At 41.5% G+C, this 17,923-nt stretch overlaps 1 protein-coding gene across 1 annotated transcript in view; it reads right to left on the bottom strand.

Annotated features, from left to right (window-relative positions):
* Positions 1 to 17,923, bottom strand: part of ALK (ALK receptor tyrosine kinase) — a gene marked incomplete at both ends in the record, with an annotated part of 342,274 nt that overhangs the window by 253,643 nt on the left and 70,708 nt on the right. The window contains one exon of the mRNA XM_080340946.1: positions 207 to 319. Within this exon, the coding sequence (XP_080197072.1) occupies positions 207 to 319 (113 nt within the window). The remainder of the gene's footprint in view (positions 1 to 206; positions 320 to 17,923) is intronic.

Raw genomic sequence — 17,923 nt, 5'->3', positions numbered from 1 at the left:
CTGATATGGGGCTCCTGAGCCCATGACCAGGGTGGGGAAATGCCCCAGGGGTGGCTGGGATGGGGTAGTAAGATTTACTAGTGTCCTCAGGGGCTGATGGTTTGGATATTTTATCATGAATCATTTGAGTTGTTTTGTTTTGCTCCAGTATTATCCACAGGTAGTCAGTTACAGCCTCTTGAGGATAACATACAAATGCTACTCACTGTGTCGTCCTCTGTGGGAGAAGACAGGGGATGTATCTCTCATGACCCAGGTCAAGTTCCAAGCAGAGTGACCAGGAGGAAGAGAAGGGCTGTTTGCTAGGAGATCAGACGTGCTCAGACCTTTCATAAAAAAAAAAAAAAAAGGAAAATAAACATTATGTATGATATAGCTGTTCGTATACTACACATCAAGCACAAAGATCTTAAACAGTTTTATAGACCATATGCAATAAGCACCAATATTCAACTACTTCTCGCTCAGTTCTTCCTTCCTGATACACATGTGCACAGGGAGACAGGAAATAAATTGCTTTACATAGCAAAATTATCATCAACTAGAAAAACTGACAACTTTATTCTCACGGTGATTCTAAGTTCTCCTTGGCCTTTTGGTCCATTCTGTTAGAAGTTTCGTTAGGATGTGGAGATCCCTACATGGAACAGGCAAATATGTACCAGCTTCTGTTCAACAACCCAGTGCATCTCAAGGATGCGTTTGGGAACTGGAATACGACAGCGACCCAGGGCAGGCAAGGATCTATACAAACCTGCACTACCTCTGCACCACCACAATGGTCCTACAGGTGCAAAGAGAAACAGTATCTGAAATAATATGAAAGGTCAGTGAGCAAAGCAGAATTCTGTAAGCTTTGAAACCACAGATTTTCCCTCTGAATGTTTAAGTTGGATTTTCTGAAGATGGCAGGATCTTGAGTATTCTCATCTCATTTTTCGAGGTCCCCAGGGGAAAGGTAGGATTTAACTTTGTAGAAATACAGGCAGGCAAAACTTGTGTTTGGAAGCTTTGTTTGATGGAACAAAATAAACCTCTGGACTGCTGATACCTTCTGAGTTTTCAGAGAAGCCACGAAGTATTTATTGTGCAAAAAGAAAATAAAAAGTACATTTTTTGATCTATTAAGTAATATTTTTGTCAAGAATACTACAGTTGCTTACTTTAATTCTTTTAGTTTAGGTGCAATGCTAAGCTTCACTGTAATAACAGCAAAACAATTTGATAGTATGTCCCAATAAAAGCTTGGTAAAATTTTCAATAACAATAGGAATTAACTGACTTAAAGTAATAATTCAGAGTGCTGAAGAATTGTTCTTTTGAATGGATAAATAGTAATGGACAATAAAAGACACATTTAAGAGGATAACAGTAAACATGGAAAATGGCTGAAGCCTTGGGGAAAACACTGCTTTGATTCTGTTAAAGCTCTGCTTAGCCTTGTTTCCCACTTCCACTGAAGAAAAACTTGAAAATTTCAGAGAGACTTGTCAGAAGCTTTAAATACCAAGTGTTAGCTGTGCCCTGTCTCATCTTCAGTGTGATCTCCTTTTTAGCACACTCCGGTAACTGCGTAGCGACAGAAAAAACAAGAGAAATATAACTGTTCTTGTTTAAGAGCTGTAACTCCTGCTCATGGCTTAGAGCAATAATCTTCAGGACAAAAACGGACTTCACACTGTATTGTAAACCATTCTAGAGTGGCAGAAATTTAATATCCCTAATGTCTCAATTAAACCTGGTCTCTACACTACGTTATGGTACAATAACTAAATATCCTCTGTTGTTGTCTGGAATGTAGCTACAGAAGATCAGGCCAGTGATTTATGAGGGTAGTTATCAAACCTGGTGTCCTGCCTTCAACTGTGAATGATGAAGAGATAAGAAACTATGGAATCACCTTTATATTGGCTTTTCTTTCCTAACATCAAGACATAGCTGACATGTCTTTCAGTAGCCCCTGATACAGCTGGTTGTGGCAAGCAATGTCAGGTTTCATTACCATAGTTATAACAGTTTCAAAAAGCAGATTATTTTTCCTATAAATGTGCTTCAATTTGATGCTCATACAATAAATAAGAGAATAACGTTAAAAATGAGTTCCTGAAATATGCTAATTTTAAAAGCAATGTGTGTTTTGCCTGATGTGAGATGTCTGACCAGTATCAATGTAACATCTGTACCCAGTGACTCTCCAAATGGGGAATGATTTAATATCCTAAACACAGGTCACGTGTCTTCCATAGACAAGAACTCTGGGGCTTCTTCACCCCCAACAGACCCAGCCAAACGCAGATGTCATGCATTTAGTACTGCCAGAGAGCCAAGCCTTGGGGTCAGAAACCTGTGAAACCTCACACAAACCTGAAATACCAACCTGCGCCCCCATTTCGGTTCCCATGGAAAAATCATCTGAGAGAAAGCCCCACCATGTATTTCTCTCCCTAACACTACAGCCACAGGGCTTGAAATTAAATCACTGCTGCTACCCTGACCAGCCTTACCTGGGAGCCAGTAACACAATGATCAGCTGCAGCACCCCAAATTCCCCAGCTCTCCTCACCTTTAGAAAAATCCCTCTGGCAACTGCAATGCACTACACATTGCATTCATCAGAAATCACGCCTGCCTTCAGCACGAGCTATGTGGAAATGTTTCCTCTGTCACCAATAAGCATAAAAATTGAGACAAATAAATTTGAAAATGTGAACAGGGAAGACAGCGCTGTCCAGACACCTGAACCTCCTCTCTATCAGCACCAAGAGGTGCGTAAGAGATAACGTGATAAAACGGAAAGTTTTTCTCTATTTTTAAAGAATGGAATGGATTCAGTTCAATTCATTTTAACCTAAGAACTTGTTTTTCTCATATTCTTTAGGATTAATTTTGGAACTTCATCTCAGATGATTTGCTTGAGCTATTGGTCTGAACTTGAAGACAAGAAGATTGTATCAGAAGTTATGAATCTTCCCCAATTAAGTTATCTTCAGAGAAAGATGCTGGGTAAAAGGTTTTTGTATAGCCACGAGGCTACTCTTCACAATGAGGAATGATTTGATTTCAGAGTGAGCCATAGGTTAGGAGAAGGAGAGACCTTTCCTCTTCCACCTTCAGGGCATTCTACGTCCAGAAAGGTAATTACAGAAGACTATATCAGCTAAACAAATGCTTCTTGTGCAGTGAGGGTAATGCAAACGTAGACTACACTGTAGCCATCTTACAGAATAAAGGTTTGTTGAGTTTTTTTCCCCTCTCCAAAACAATTCATACTGAAGCCAAAAAGCACGAAGAAAATTTTGTCTCCTTTTTGAATATGCTAACTTCCCATTCGGGTTGTTTGTACCAAGGTTCTCTGTCACTTGTCAACAGTAACCTGAACCTCCAAAAAATATTTAATGGATTAGCAACTGGAAGCTGACAGCTCCATTTTTAGTAGCCAGCAGTATGGCAAGGTACAACAGAGATTTCTTTGATATTCCTGCCTAAAGGAATATCCAGGGCCAGATTCAGATCCAAGGTATTCCATCACAGCTAGAAACACACACCTGAAGAGAACATTTGACATTTCTGTTTTTAAACTTGTGCAAAGGAATCTCCTTAGGGGGTGTGAAATTCATGCAGGTCACCAAGAGTTTTGGTAAAAAAAACCAGAAAATGGCTCATGTGTATTGAAGTCAAGCCTCAAGGCCATAGATTCATTAAATAAAATATTTATGTATTATTTGAATGAAAAATACCTCTTTAATAGAATAACCCTGCATGTTCACATGCAAATGGAAGGACAAGAGGAGCTTTCTACTTGAGTAATTTTTAATCAAGCCAAATTTCCTCCCTTTTTTTCCTTTTCTGTAAGAAGGAAGAAATATTCCCAGCAATTAACATATGTAGTTTTCTAAAGTTCCGTGCAACTCAGAAATGTAATTTTTTATCAAAACAACCATGCCTTTTTTAACCAAAAAGTGCCCCTTCATCTAACTGAATATTGCTTATTGCTACCTTTGGATATTGCTTCACTACTCAGTGGATAAGCTTTCTAAGTTTGCTGACCTGTATTATTCCCAGTTTTTCAGAGCTGCTCCTCATAAAATCTGTGTCCTAGCAGCAAAACATGATGGAAATGCTTTACAATTAAAATACTAAAAATATAGCGAGAATTAATGCAGGCAACCTAATATCTTTATGCTTGGGGTGATATGTTCCTGTAAGCTAGTGGTGAATCTGAGGTGACAAACCTGCATGTGCCTGTCCTCTAGATTTCAGACTTGCAACAGATGTGTAAGTTAATAACTGAAATTAAAATGTACTTTCAGCTACATCTGGAAAAATATATCAAAATCATTCATATTTGATTGCGATGAAACCAGAAATAAACATTAGTAGTACTTGTGGCTCTGCTTTAGAACAGCAATCAACACAGTAGCTATTAGCAAGTACTACAATGATGTGTTTAGAAACAGCCTCCACTAAGGTCTGGATTTTCCAGTCTCCGGCCTAACTTGACATTTCAGAAAAGGTCATTCCAGTTCTAAGTAAAAGGTAGCAGTTTTCCACAGAAAGGATATTACACAGTTATCTTTTACATTAAAAAAAAAAAAAAAAAGCCAAATCTAGGTGGAACCAAGCCAACCCCATTTCATTAAAACAAAAATGTCTTCCAGTCAGCTGACTGGCCCAGTTATGGAAAATTTGGCAAACATCTCCTATGAACCAGCTGTAGGCCAAGGACAACCTGGGAAGTGGGAGATCCAACACCACCTTGAAAACCAACATCTGCATCTCACACAAGGTCTCTCAGGACTCTGGCGCTTCTGTAGCCCTGGCTGGCTATGACCAACAAGATGTTCAGGCTTGCCTCTGTCCACCTGAGAGCGCACGCTCTGCTCCTGGCTACACAAAAGCTCTCAGTATCAGTTTTTGGGAGGTAAAGGGATGCAACTGGGGGGGAGGGTGGAAAGAAAAAGAAAGATAAATCCCTGTAAGCTCTCAAATTCACAACAGATCCTCACAGTCACTCTAACACTGCTCATACAGCCTCATAGAAACTTTCATTTTCCCCCTCTTCCTGTCTACAAACTTAGTCAGTGATCCATGAAAGCACAAAGAACACATTATATCGAAGTGACCAAGCAGCACCAAAACCAACAAACAGCCCAAGTAAACACTTTGTGAATAATCCACAGACTCAACTACACTCATACAAATCATTCTTTAGATGACTTTCAGAAGCAAAACTCAAACTCTGTTTATAGTCAAGCTGGAGAACAAGGCAAAGGACAAGCTCATTCCATGCAGTTTCTTGCTCTGAATAACTGGTGAGCTTTATTACGCTAATGGGGGGATGTACTCCAGGGTTTCTTTACACAAACCTCTTCTAAAGTACAAAAATATTCACTGACAGTCTGTCAAGTTTATGTTTTTCAGTTGGAAAATGTATTTAATAATGCATTATGTTACAATGATTTTATGTCATATTGAAAGCCTGATGAGTGCAAATAAATGATAGTCTGTGTGTGACCAACCATGTGCTGGATTGCTGTGGAGAAGAAATCTTCACTTAGTGGGCTGTAGTGGATCTGTGGGTAGTGGATTCAACCAGATGTATTGCACGAGGCAGAGAAGTCATCAGCAACGCTGACTGGCAGATGCTGGATGAGTAAATTTGGGAACAGCACACACTTCCTGTACACGAAGCATGTGTCACTAATAAAAGTGTATTTAATTCAACAACTGTGTTATCCTTCTGGTCCTGATTACTTTTTTTCCTGTCTTTGTAATGCTTATTTAAAATTTTCTTTTAACCCCTCTCTGTTAGCAATGCATGTTTTTTTCCATCTCCTTTTCATAGGGTATATTAACTTTTGACTGAAAAAACCCAAATGCCTCAAAACTGACTCATTCAAACCAGTAAACAGGTACTCCACAGCCCCATTCTTTTCTACTGACTAGGCAGCCCCCCTACCTGCCATAGCCCGTGGACATTTACTGATTCCAGGAGAGCCTGTGCTAAGTCTGCGAGATGCGGTCTGATCAGCAGACCTTGGCTATGCAAGAAGAGCAGCACAAAATACCCAAATCACAACTCCACCAAGGCATTGTGACAAGGAAATATTAACAAAGTACGATGTGTTGCTGCTCATTGCAGTGGTAGGAGGGTGGGGGCCGGGGAACAGGTAAACCACATTTTTCTGTTAAAAATGCAGGAAAATGCAGGAAAACAATATTGTTCATTGCTTTCTGTGAATTCCTCTTAGTGTTTGCCTATATATTGTAAAATATAAGATTTTAATTTCTACTTTGAAAGCAAGTGGCATGCAAAAAGCATTAAAAAAAATAAAATCACCAAGTGTATATTCTCCCCAGCTCAACTAATATAGTTTAAAAATACACTGCCACCTACAGCATACCGCCGCATCTCAGGTGCTCGACAGCTGCTGAAGACCTGCCCGGTAAGACACCACAAAATGCCAATGAATCACTGATAAAGACCTCAGGGTCTCAATTAAAGCTCAGACTAGGAATGGCTTAAAGTTGTTACTTATCTGTGTGTATACAAGAAACCTTTAAAAAAATCCAACAGCAGACTGATCTTTGCCGTAATAATCTTTTACAGCACAACTAAGCATCAATGTGGGCAACACAGGACTGGGGATGAGTAATTCAGCTGCTCTCAACTTGGGTTTGTCCCCTCAAAAGCTGAGGCTACCCGCAGGACGGTGTCAAGGGACTCGCTTTTCCTGCCTGCCTGGCCTGCAGCTTGGCGAAACAAAGGGGAAAAGCCCTTCAGCTGCAAAGCTCCATGTACAAAAACACATACAGAATTTTAAATGCTTGTGCATTATATCAGCGTTTAGATATTTTATGATCACAACTGGAAAAGGAGTGTTGGGGTGGCGACTTTGTGGGGATGTAGTATTTCAACACGGGGCTAGGACTTGCATCTGAATTACTGACCAGGTTTGCAGTGAAAACCAGAAGCTATTACGTCCAGCTGTTTCCTGCAGTACAGAGAGACCTCCAGACACTGCAGACAGCAGGAAAGCACAAGATGAAGTCTGTGGAACTGGCAACCTTTCTACTAAGGGCGATTGGACTAGATGATCTTTCGAGGTCCCTTCCAATCCCTAACATTCTGTGTGACCTCGGAGCAGTTGCTTACCCATATGATTGCTACACCAGTATATATACTACATATACACACACCATGTTATACCAGTATGATTGCTATAATAGTATATATAGAATATATATACCATACTATACCAATATGATTGCTATACCAGGATATATGCTACACCATATAATTCTCATCTGTCACAAATGGGGTCCTGATTCCATGCACTCTCAGTGTCCACCTCTTTGCCTGTCTCAGATGACTTCTCTACATGCACTTTCCCTTGGTCTGTACCCAGTTAATGTAAACCCTAGGAGAATAGTGGCTAGGCTTTCAAGGAAAAAAATCAGTTGTTTTGACAGCATTTTAATAATTCATTACACACACTGACTTCAAACCATATAGTACGTTTACCTTGGATTTCTGCATAGCTACTTCCATATTTAACGCACACACCCAGTTGGAGTCTCTCATCAGATTTGCACTTCCTGTATCATTTTAAATAGTGTGGTTAAAGAAAAAGAAAGAAACAAACCAAGAAACAACCTCCTGCTCTTTATACACTTAAAACTCTCTTTTGTGCTATACTGATTGTTTACTAAACCAGAATGCATATATAAACTTCCACCACCAAGCAGTTATCATTTTAACACATTTGCAGATATTTAGATATTCAGTGGCGCACAGTCCCTGCAAATTTTAATACAAGCTCATATTTTTCTCAACATCTGCCTTTTGATCTATGTCTTGTTTTCAAGGTGTGGCATTCAGCACTCATTTGTTTTTGTCTCCGTATTTCTGAAGTGTCAGTAGACAAAGACACAGGCAAAAATTCCTTGAACATTTAAATGCTGGGGGAATGAGTGCTTGAAGGTTTCAGTGCGGATCTGAATCTTTGTGTTCTGCAGGAGGCTTTTCACTCTTGGAGCAGGCAGCCTGCATCACCTTTTAAAGGCTTCTTCTTTGATCAGGATGAAAATGGTGGTAACTCACTTCTCCTCCCACACTTTCATGCCACGTCAGTACCTCTGGCTCTGGAGACACCCAGAGAAAAGTTTAGGGAACATTTTTTTCTTTCATATGTTGCAACCAAGTGCCCCCCTTCCAACCCAAATCCAACTAGAGTCACACAGTACCTGAGCATTTAAAACCCTCTCTTCCACTGAAACTGGAAACACAGTTCATTTTCACATATCTACTGTATATCAGAAGGAAGGACAAACCTTTTTCCTGTTGTTCCTAATACAAATGCAAGAGACAACTTAAAGGTCCCAGTTCAGCCTGAGTTAATTTAGGAAGAACCTTCACTCCAGCTGACTTACCCAGGTTTTCCAAAGAACTCACATTCCCTGCACAGAATCACAGAATGTAAAGGACTGGAAAGGACCTCAAAAGATCATCCACTCCAATCCCTCTGCCAGAGCAGGAACATCCAGATGAGGTTACACAGGAAGGTGTCCAGGCAGGTTTGAATGTCTCCAGAGAAGGAGACTCCACAACCCCCCTGGGCAGCCTGTTCCAGTGCTCTGGCACCCTCACTGAGAAGTTTCTTCTCAAATTTAAGTGGAAACTCCTGTGTTCCAGTTTGTACCCATTGCCCCTTGTCCTATCACTGGTTGTCACCGAGAAGAGCCTGGCTCCATCCTTGTGACACTCACCCTTTATATATTTATAAACATTAATAAGGTCACCCCTCAGTCTCCTCCAAGCTAAAGAGCCCCAGCTCCCTCAGCCTTTCCTCATAAGGGAGATGCTCCACTCCCTTCATCATCTTTGCTGCCCTGTGCTGAACTCTCTCCAGCAGTTCCCTGTCCTTGAACTGAGGGGCCCAGAACTGGACACAATATTCCAGATGTGGTCTCACCAGGGCAGAGTAGAGGGGGAGAAGAACCTCTCTCTACCTACTAACCACCCCCTTCTAACACACCCCAGGATGCCATTGGCCTTCCTGGCCACAAGGGCACAGTGCTGGCTCATGGTCATCCTGCTGCCCACCAGGATCCCCAGGTCCCTTTCCCTTATGCTGCTCTCTAATAGGTCATTCCCCAACTTATACTGGAACCTGGGGTTGTTCCTACCCAGATGCAATACTCTACACTTTCCCTTCTTATATTTCATTAAAATTTTTCCCTGCCCAACTCTCCAGCATCCCATACTGCTATATATACCCCCTTCTGTGTGAAAAAAATGTATTTTTTTGGATATGAGCACCATCCTTCCTCCTCAAAAGCGATGTCCAGAACAGTCACCCATCCACCACCTGGCAGCAGCCCACCTCAGGCACAAGCCGGCCGTGTCTCGCTGCCTGGAGCCATTCAGCAATGCCAGCTGCAAATGGTGGCCAGTAAATACTGATTGTTTGGAAGAAAGCAACAGCAGAGGCATAAGTCAGACTTATTTTTCCTCATTACTATCATTATTACTATTATTGCTTCTGTGAAAGGAAGGAAATTCTATGCTTATTGCACAAGCTCACGTGAAAGATGATGTTGGCAAAAGGCTCAATAACGTTCCTACGTACAGAAATACAAATCCAGAGGCTTTTTTTAAAATCAGACATCCCCAACCCTTCACATTTAAAATATGCCACAATCAAAGGAAATAAAACACAGGAACTTCGGGTAAAAACTGGAGACTTCCTGTACAAAAGAGGTGGAATTCCTGAAGTGATGTCTCCCGTAGAAACTGTGCCTTGACTGTATCACACAGACAGAGGGAACACCTTTAGAAAGGTCACTGCAGCTCCTTTCTCCAGCTTCAACACATGGAATAATTCCGAAACCTTGCAATCCAAAGATGGCATTTCAAAAGAACAAACATTTAAGATATGCCTGCTGTATCAAAACATAAAGTGAACACTGAGGAATGATATCAAGTCCTACATATGTACAACAGACACAAACTGAAGCAGTGACAGTTATGAATTCCTGCCATTTCTATGGCTCAATCCATTTATTCGTTGCATTAGGCATTTCTGTTAAGATATAATGTTACAGAACAGCAACAAACGTCCAGAGTGTTTTGGTACCAGAGAAAATGCTAGACATTTGTTATTGGTAGGCAAGCTGCATTATTTCTAGAAATAGCAAAAGGGTGAGATGACTATTTCAATCTAAAACACAGCTGTCTTGGCATTAACAAGAAAAACTACTTCGTATTCCCTTTACTGGGAAAGATGCCAATGTGCTTATATTGTCTATTTTCACTGCAACATTTAATTTTGCTTAAGGTAAAGGACAGCATCTCTGACTATAACTGTGGGGTATTTAGATGTGAAAGTACTTCTCAAGGAGGTTCTGCAAGTGCTATCAAAATGAAGGCCATAAAGCACCTGAGCGAGGCATAAGAAACTCCTGTCTTCACCCATTTTGGCACCTCTGATTTGACTATGAGTAGAGGTTGTAAAAGGGAAGTTACTCATCATTCTGTTTTTCAGGTGCAAAAGAAAAAATGAGAAACAGATATATTGATTTTTTTTTAGGGTTTGGTGTTTTGTTGTTTGTTGTGTTTAGGTTTTTTTGTACCACTATTGTACAATTTTGCTCTGTAGAGCAGCTTTCCAAAGATCTTTAAAGTTAAATAATCCTCAGCATTCATGTATGAGTGGTGAGTGATGTTGTAGAGCAGCTGATCACAGAATCACAGAGTGGTTGGGGTTGGAAGATCTGGAGATCATCCAGTCCAACCCACCTGCTAAAGCAGGTTCACCAGAGCAGATCACACAGGAATGTGTCCAGGTGGGTTTGAATGTCTCCAGAGAAGGAGACTCCACAACCTCTCCGGGCAGCCTGTTCCAGGGCTCTGGCACCCTCAAAGTCAAGAAGTTTCTCCTCATGTTTAGATGGAACCTCCTGTGCTTCAGTCTGTGCTCGTTGCCCCTCATCCTATCGTTGGGCACCACTGAAAGGAGTCTGGTCCCATCCTCTTGACACCCACCCTTGAGATATTTATAAACATTGATGAGATTCCCTCTCAGCCTTTTCTTCTCCAGGCTGAGCAGACCCAGCTCTCTCAGTCTCTCTTCATAAGAAAGTTGCTCCAGACCCCTCATCACCTCTGCCGGATGGCTCCAAGGTGGTTCAGTTAGGTGCTACAAAAGCTGGTGCTCCAGCCCAAGGCAGGATGGCCCAGGTTATCTCTGCTGATGCAAACCATGCTGCTGGGAAGCCCTACTCAGCTTTATATTTGGCTTCTGGTATAAAGATGAGCATACAAATACTCAACAAGACAGTCTAAGATGAATAGGAAGAGGCAGGTTATTATCATCTGCCTATTACAGAAAGGAGGAGCTTTCTGTTTCCTCTGGCACATGTTCCTACATCCTGCTACCGCCTTCCACAGAAAGGGCAAACCTGGGGAGAAACGCTGGGCTGAAAAGCTGGCCATAAGGAGATTTAAAACAACTAGTAGAAGACATGAACCACAGGGAAAAAATGGACAGGATGGATTCATTGCAGAATTATGTACCTCTTATGTGTAAGGGTACTAAGAAGCCATGGGATTAAATAATCTGCTCAAATTCACATCACAAAATGGTAGCAAAGTTTAGGAAAGAAAACAACCTTTACTGTTTCCTTCTCCCCAGAGGTCCCTATTTCTGGTGGATCTGCCCTGTCTCTGCCAAATTACTTCACTCTATCTTGTGAAGTTCTGTGCATCTGGAACAGAGCCAGAATGTGGATGGGGCTTTAATTTACACAAAAATAAAACAAAATAGCCTTGCAGGAATATCTAGAGTGACAAAAAGATTTTATACCAATTTTTGTTTTCCATTTTCCCCCAAGTTTATGTCTATCTAAATTCCTTCCTGCAAAAGAGAAATCACTCCACTTCTCTCTCTCCCCAGAACCTGCATTGTCCAAAAAGAATTTCCCGAAGTGATTACTGAAAGGCCTGTAAGAGAAATGATTACAAATGGCTGAGTTAACTGTTCCAGACAGCCTCATCAGTCATCATAATGCGGTCTCAGCACCAGACTCGTCAGGACAGGCAACTTGTCATGGTAGAGACAACATCTCTTCAAGAAGACTTCCTAAAGTCCTCCTGGGATAAGGTGCTTGCAAATACTGGTCTTTAAGCAATAATCAAGGAGCGATCGTCATCAGCTGCCTTCAGCGAGCTGCTTCAGGGTTGGGGCTTTTTTTGTTTGGTTGTTTTGGTTTTTTGTTTGGTTGTTGTGGGATTTGTTTTGTTTTACCTTTCGTCTCTAAGTGTGGAATGTTTTATCTGCATGCGCATCTTGAAATCAAAGTACTTTCGGCATATGCTCTAAATGTGAATTTAGAGATGATGATAAGAGCAACAAATTGAGAGGAGGCCAGAAAAGGCTGAGACAGCACTGCCAGCCCCAAATGCTGCAAATCAATTTGCAATATATGCCTCATTTTCTGCATCTAGAAAAGGAAGAGTACACAGACCTCTATTGTAAGTCTGCTATGGAAACTGATACGTTGAATTTTTAGTTATACAGCACCTTCTGTGCTGAGCGTGCCACTAATACCCATTATAAATAAAAGGCAACTTATCATCCCATAGATACTCTTTTGTGAACTGGAACTCCAGAGAGGTAAACTCCATTCCCAGCTCTTCTTATCTGCATGGGATCTAGGATAAATTGTGCCATTTCTCCTTTTGCTGTATTTTTTCTGCTACTAAAATGGAAGTAATGATGCTCACTGGGCTTGGGAATCCTTGGATAAAAAGCAGTAAATATTTTTATGAAGAAATGTCTAAGCAAGGTTTTCAAAACATAATTTCCCTTAAACTCTATTGGCCTGCTCCTCACATATAGTTTTTTTACTATGGTGAGGCTAAAAAGCTTGTTTAAGAAGAACAGTTGGCTTCTTAATGACACACATCTCAGTCACAGTGAAGAGGCAAACTATTTGCAATGAACAGTTTGTGAAATTTGGCACTTGTTGGCTGTTTGCAAATTGTTCATGGACAGACCGCAGTTGATGAATACTTTGAAATTACTCAAATATTTACTGGGAACAGATTTCGGCCCTTGGGGTTTTTGTTTGTTTGCTTTGTGTGGTACTCCAGCTATGCACCAGTTGGTCTTTCAAACACCAGTGGTACTGAAGAGGTGCTTGATGCGAGCAGCAATCTGAATTCCTGCTTTGAAGGAAACTCCATGATTTCTCTTTCTTTCCATTCCACATGTTGGAATGAGCAAGAATAAATCCAAAGTTTCCTGCAAATAGAATCTTATCTAGGAAAACAGCTCGGGGGCAAATGCTTTTGTGTAAAGGCATTAAAATTTAAGTGTTTCGTGTCAATTTTACGGTAAAGTATATTATAGTATAATTGCAAATGAAGTAAATGATCCAAATGCTTCATTGTGGTAAGGTCAAAACATTTCATTTTTATTTTCTCCCAGACTGACAAAGACCCCGGCATTTTCTGTAAAATGATATATTGCCATAGGAAGTCTAGTTTTCCAAATGATATTTCCTGATGGAAAATCTGCCTTTAGAAAACAACTTAATTAATTCTTATTCATCTGACAAGATACGACTTTGCTATGCAGCTGGCAAAGCACCTCTCTGAGAATTCCTTGAACTGGAGAAGCCCCTCAGCTTGGCCAGTCTGAAAAAAACCTCCTGGGGAGTCAATGAGGTCTTCTAGAAAATTTAGTGAAGGGCAAAACAGAACAATCACAGCTATGGTAAATTCATTTTTTAAAAAAAAAAATCAAATTAAATAAATTCTCTATTGGCTACAAACTTCAGATTTTTATCGACAGAGAGGGAGCTGCATGTCAGAGCCAGCACAACACACTGTGGGAATTACAACAACAGACTGAATCCCCACCACAAAGGTGCCACTGCTCCTGGTATCCATACCCTTCCTTGTTAACACTGGCAGGCAGTTCCAGAACGAAAACCACACATTTTCCTTTTATTTGGGAAAAAAAAAAAAAAGGCCTTTCTGTTTAGAAGCTGCCTGCATCTGTAGTCTCAGCCTCACCTTTAGCTTCTGGCAGTGCAAGCAGCTGATGCATGTGCGGAGCTGCAGAGAGCCATTCTGTAAGTGTGTGTCCCACCGGTGAGGAAAGACAACTCAGCCTTTTCATAATTTCTGCTTTCAAATTGTGAGAAGTCTTTGGAAACAATCAGTTTTATAAACTTCTTCAAGGCCTGTCTAATATCCCTCTGTCAATGACACTATTAGCAGTCACAGGAACTATCAGGTGAGGATCTGGGGTGTTTTAAAGGTTCTCTTCACACCACTTAGCAAGTAGAAATAAGCAGCAGCCAGTATCACCTTAGGCCTCCAGAATTCATTGATGAACTGACTATGCATTACCCAGGACTACAGTTTGAGACGTTCTGGGAAACTACAAAATAAGTATTTGTATTAAGAATAAGTATTTGTATTAAGTAGCTTGTTATTCAAAACTGTCGTAGAGAGTTATCTTGCATTAAAATACTTGCTGCGTGCCACAATGCTGTTTCAGAGCATCCTTCTCCTTCTAATCTGTGCGCTGTGCGATGACTGTATGGGCCTGAGACACACACTGAAACTGTCCCTCTTTGCACATGAGAAAAGTCACTCCAGATTCAACCCACTCAGATGACGTGTTGTATATCTTAGAGTCACATATCTGTACTCCTACCAAAGAAAAAAAAAAAAGTACTTTGTGAAGGTAGTCAGCCTTCTTTCCATCTCATTTACTAAAAGAAAACCACGCAGGAAGAAAAACAGGGAGCATGCTTTTCTCCCGTGATGAATTTATCCCAGAAGAGACTCTGTTTCAGCAGGGTGTCTTGAGTCTGTAAAGACAACTGGAGCAGGTAACAGAGAAAGAGACCACAGTCCTATGGACACATTGCAACTTGCAAACAGAGTGTGTGAATAATTTGATAAAGTTTCTGAATTATACAGATGTGAGCAGATGATGCAAAAGAACAGAGCATGGTAAGAGGGTTTTTACCAACAGATCACTACCTGCCCATCAAGGTAACTCTAATACAGTTTGGTGGTCAGGCTCTGGTTTCTCTAGGTTATTTATTCCACATCTTGATCATAATAAGGGCCCTAGTAAGACATTTTAGTACCAAGAGCATGTTCTCTTTCTCCCCAGGTTCTCCTCAGTGCCTGTCTGCCTCTGCCTCAGAGGTCCCTAAGCCATTATGACCTTCTGCTCGTGGATGTCCTCTAGTTATTCTTCTGAGCTGCTAGGAGCAGTCTGCAGGAATTAGGTATATCTGCTTCAGTTTTTACTTTATTCCCCTCCCTTCTTCTACTCAAGAGAAGTACTGGAGACAGGCTTTCTCCCTGCCCTCTTTTTTGTCTCCCTGCTCCTGCCAAAGCACAGGATGCCGAGGATTTCTCATGTCATTGAGAAGGAACTTCTTTCTTGGCTCTGGGAGCTGGTACCAGAGGCAGGCCTGGCTCTGGGGGGAGCTCTCCCCTGGCATTTAGCAGCCAGGTGCCTCTCAGCAGGACAAAGCCTGGTTTGGAGCATCTGAGGGACACTGGAGGGATGGCAGGGTGTAGGAGCAGACAGATTCTCTTGGTGACAGACTGACCATGCTCTTATAGAATCATAGAATCATTTTGGTTGGAAGAGACCCTCAGGATCGTCGAGTCCAACCATAACCTAACTCTAGCACTAAACCATGTCCCTAAGAACCTCATCTAAATGCCTTTTAAACACCTCCAGGGATGGTGACTCCACCACTTCCCTGGGCAGCCTGTTCAGTGCATTACAACCCTTTCAGTGAAGAATTTTTTCTTAATATCCAATTTAAACCTCCTCTGGCACAACTCGAGGCCATTTCCTCTTGTCCTATCACCTGCTACTTGGGAGAAGAGCCCAACCCCCTCCATGCTACAACCTCCTTTCAGGTAGCTGCAGACAGCGATAAGGTCTCCCCTCAGCCTCCTTTTCTCCAGGCTGAACAGCCCCAGTTCCCTCAGCCGCTCCTCATCACACTTGTGCTCCAGACCCCTCACCAGCTTTGTCACCCTTCTCTGAACTCTCTCCAGCACCTCAATGTCCTTCTTATGATGAGAGGCCCAAAACTGAACACAGCAATCAAGGTGCGGCCTCACCAGCACCAAGTACAGGGGCACAATCACTTCTCAAGTCCTGCTGGCCACACTATTCCTTATACAAGCCAGGATGCTGTTGGTCTTTTTGGCCACCTGGGCATACGGCAGGCTCCTGTGGATGAAACCTGACTCTGTCCAGCTCATGCAGAGTTTTCAATTAGTAGTTGCCATGTCAGATCCTTGTGTTCCTTCAGCACCCTCTGTCTAACATTTATCAGAGAAATAGTTCTAACTTGTCCAGTCTGCCCTTATTCCATTGCTAAAAATAGTAATTAACCTGTTTTTCTGATACTCACTATCTCTGGAGTACACCTGCTTATACAAGGTTGATCAGAATCCAGCTCACTACTCACAGGAATTAACACTATTATCTCCTTGTACAGACTGCCTGAGCTGCAATTTCACTTCCCTGGCTCTAAGTTTTAATCTGCTAGTATTTTTTCTGCTTTCTGACCATTCCATCCTGGCCTGCATGTGGGAACATCAACAACTTTGCCTCCCTCCTCTCTGTTTCCTATTATGAAATGCAGCCTGTCCTGCTTCCCAGGGCACCGTCCTCTGTGTCTCCAGCAGCACCAAACCTGCCAGTTCAACAATGACCAGAGAGAGCTGGAAGCTTCCTACAGCCTGTCCACTAAAAGTGACACTAAATCAAACCCCTTCAGTCAAACTCTCCTGAATTTTGAGGTGTGCCAAATCAAAATCCAGACTGAAACCCTGACTTGGATCTTTATCATCTCACTTCGAGTAACTGCAGAGTATGATGCCACTTCTATTGTAGTCTAAAAAGTATTTATCACAGACCTATCAGCAATGACAGGTCAATCACACCGCTGTAATCAAAATCCAGACTGCTACTTCTAAGCCTATTTTTGTGAAACCTTGACACCTGACAATCAGAATTGATATGGGATGAAATAAGCAAGATATTGTTCAGAATTTCATCTAAACTTTTTAAGATAATCTGTTTGGCTTTTTTTCCCCCTTTAATTGAATTCCTCTCTCTTCTAGGTAATGGTGCTTTTCCAGCATCATAGGTTCAAGCTGTATCTTTACCAGCCACAGAACCAGATCAGAATGCTGCAGACACACAGGTTCTCTCTTCTTTTTCCATCCAGCTTTGCAGGCGTTGGACGTCAGTATCCAAATGATCACTTCCCTAACCAAACTGAGGGACACCTCCCAATTTTTAACACAACTCTTCTGGACAGAAATCAGCCATGTAAAAATATTATAATGAGACTTTACATTAATGCAGCAACATTAATTCAGCTGGACAATGGCAAAGGTAACGATTGCCTAACCTGCAAACACAGCCTAGGATCAGAGTTAAGCTGGATTTCTTCTGTCCTTGTGCAGCGTAAAAACCCATGTGAACTGAAATAATGGTCTCAGTAAAACCTGTGCTGTCCCAGTGCTTCCAGTGGTCAGGGTAGATTGCTCAACAAAACCTGGTTAACAGTGCCACTACTGAGAGCACTCAGGTGCCCAAGAGCCTCTGCGCTGTGCCAGCTATTAGTTTGGGTGGATATAATATAGGAGGGTGGAGATTCCAGCTTGCTCGAAGCTGGATTGTTTCTGCGATGTTAACAGAAGTAAAAAGCAATAAAACCCATCATGTTGTCACTAACGGATTTTATACCTGTCTGAATGCATATGGAGAGTTACTCTATTGATTAAATAAGGACCTTTTTTGAATAGTCACTCTCTAGAGTAGAATAGTATTTTAAGACTGGTAGTGAATTACAC

This window comes from Nesoenas mayeri (genome assembly GCF_963082525.1).
Source record: "Nesoenas mayeri genome assembly, chromosome: 3".
Classification (NCBI taxonomy): domain Eukaryota; kingdom Metazoa; phylum Chordata; class Aves; order Columbiformes; family Columbidae; genus Nesoenas; species Nesoenas mayeri.
Note: the sequence above shows the minus strand (reverse complement) of the source record. Positions and strands in the feature narration are given on the sequence as shown.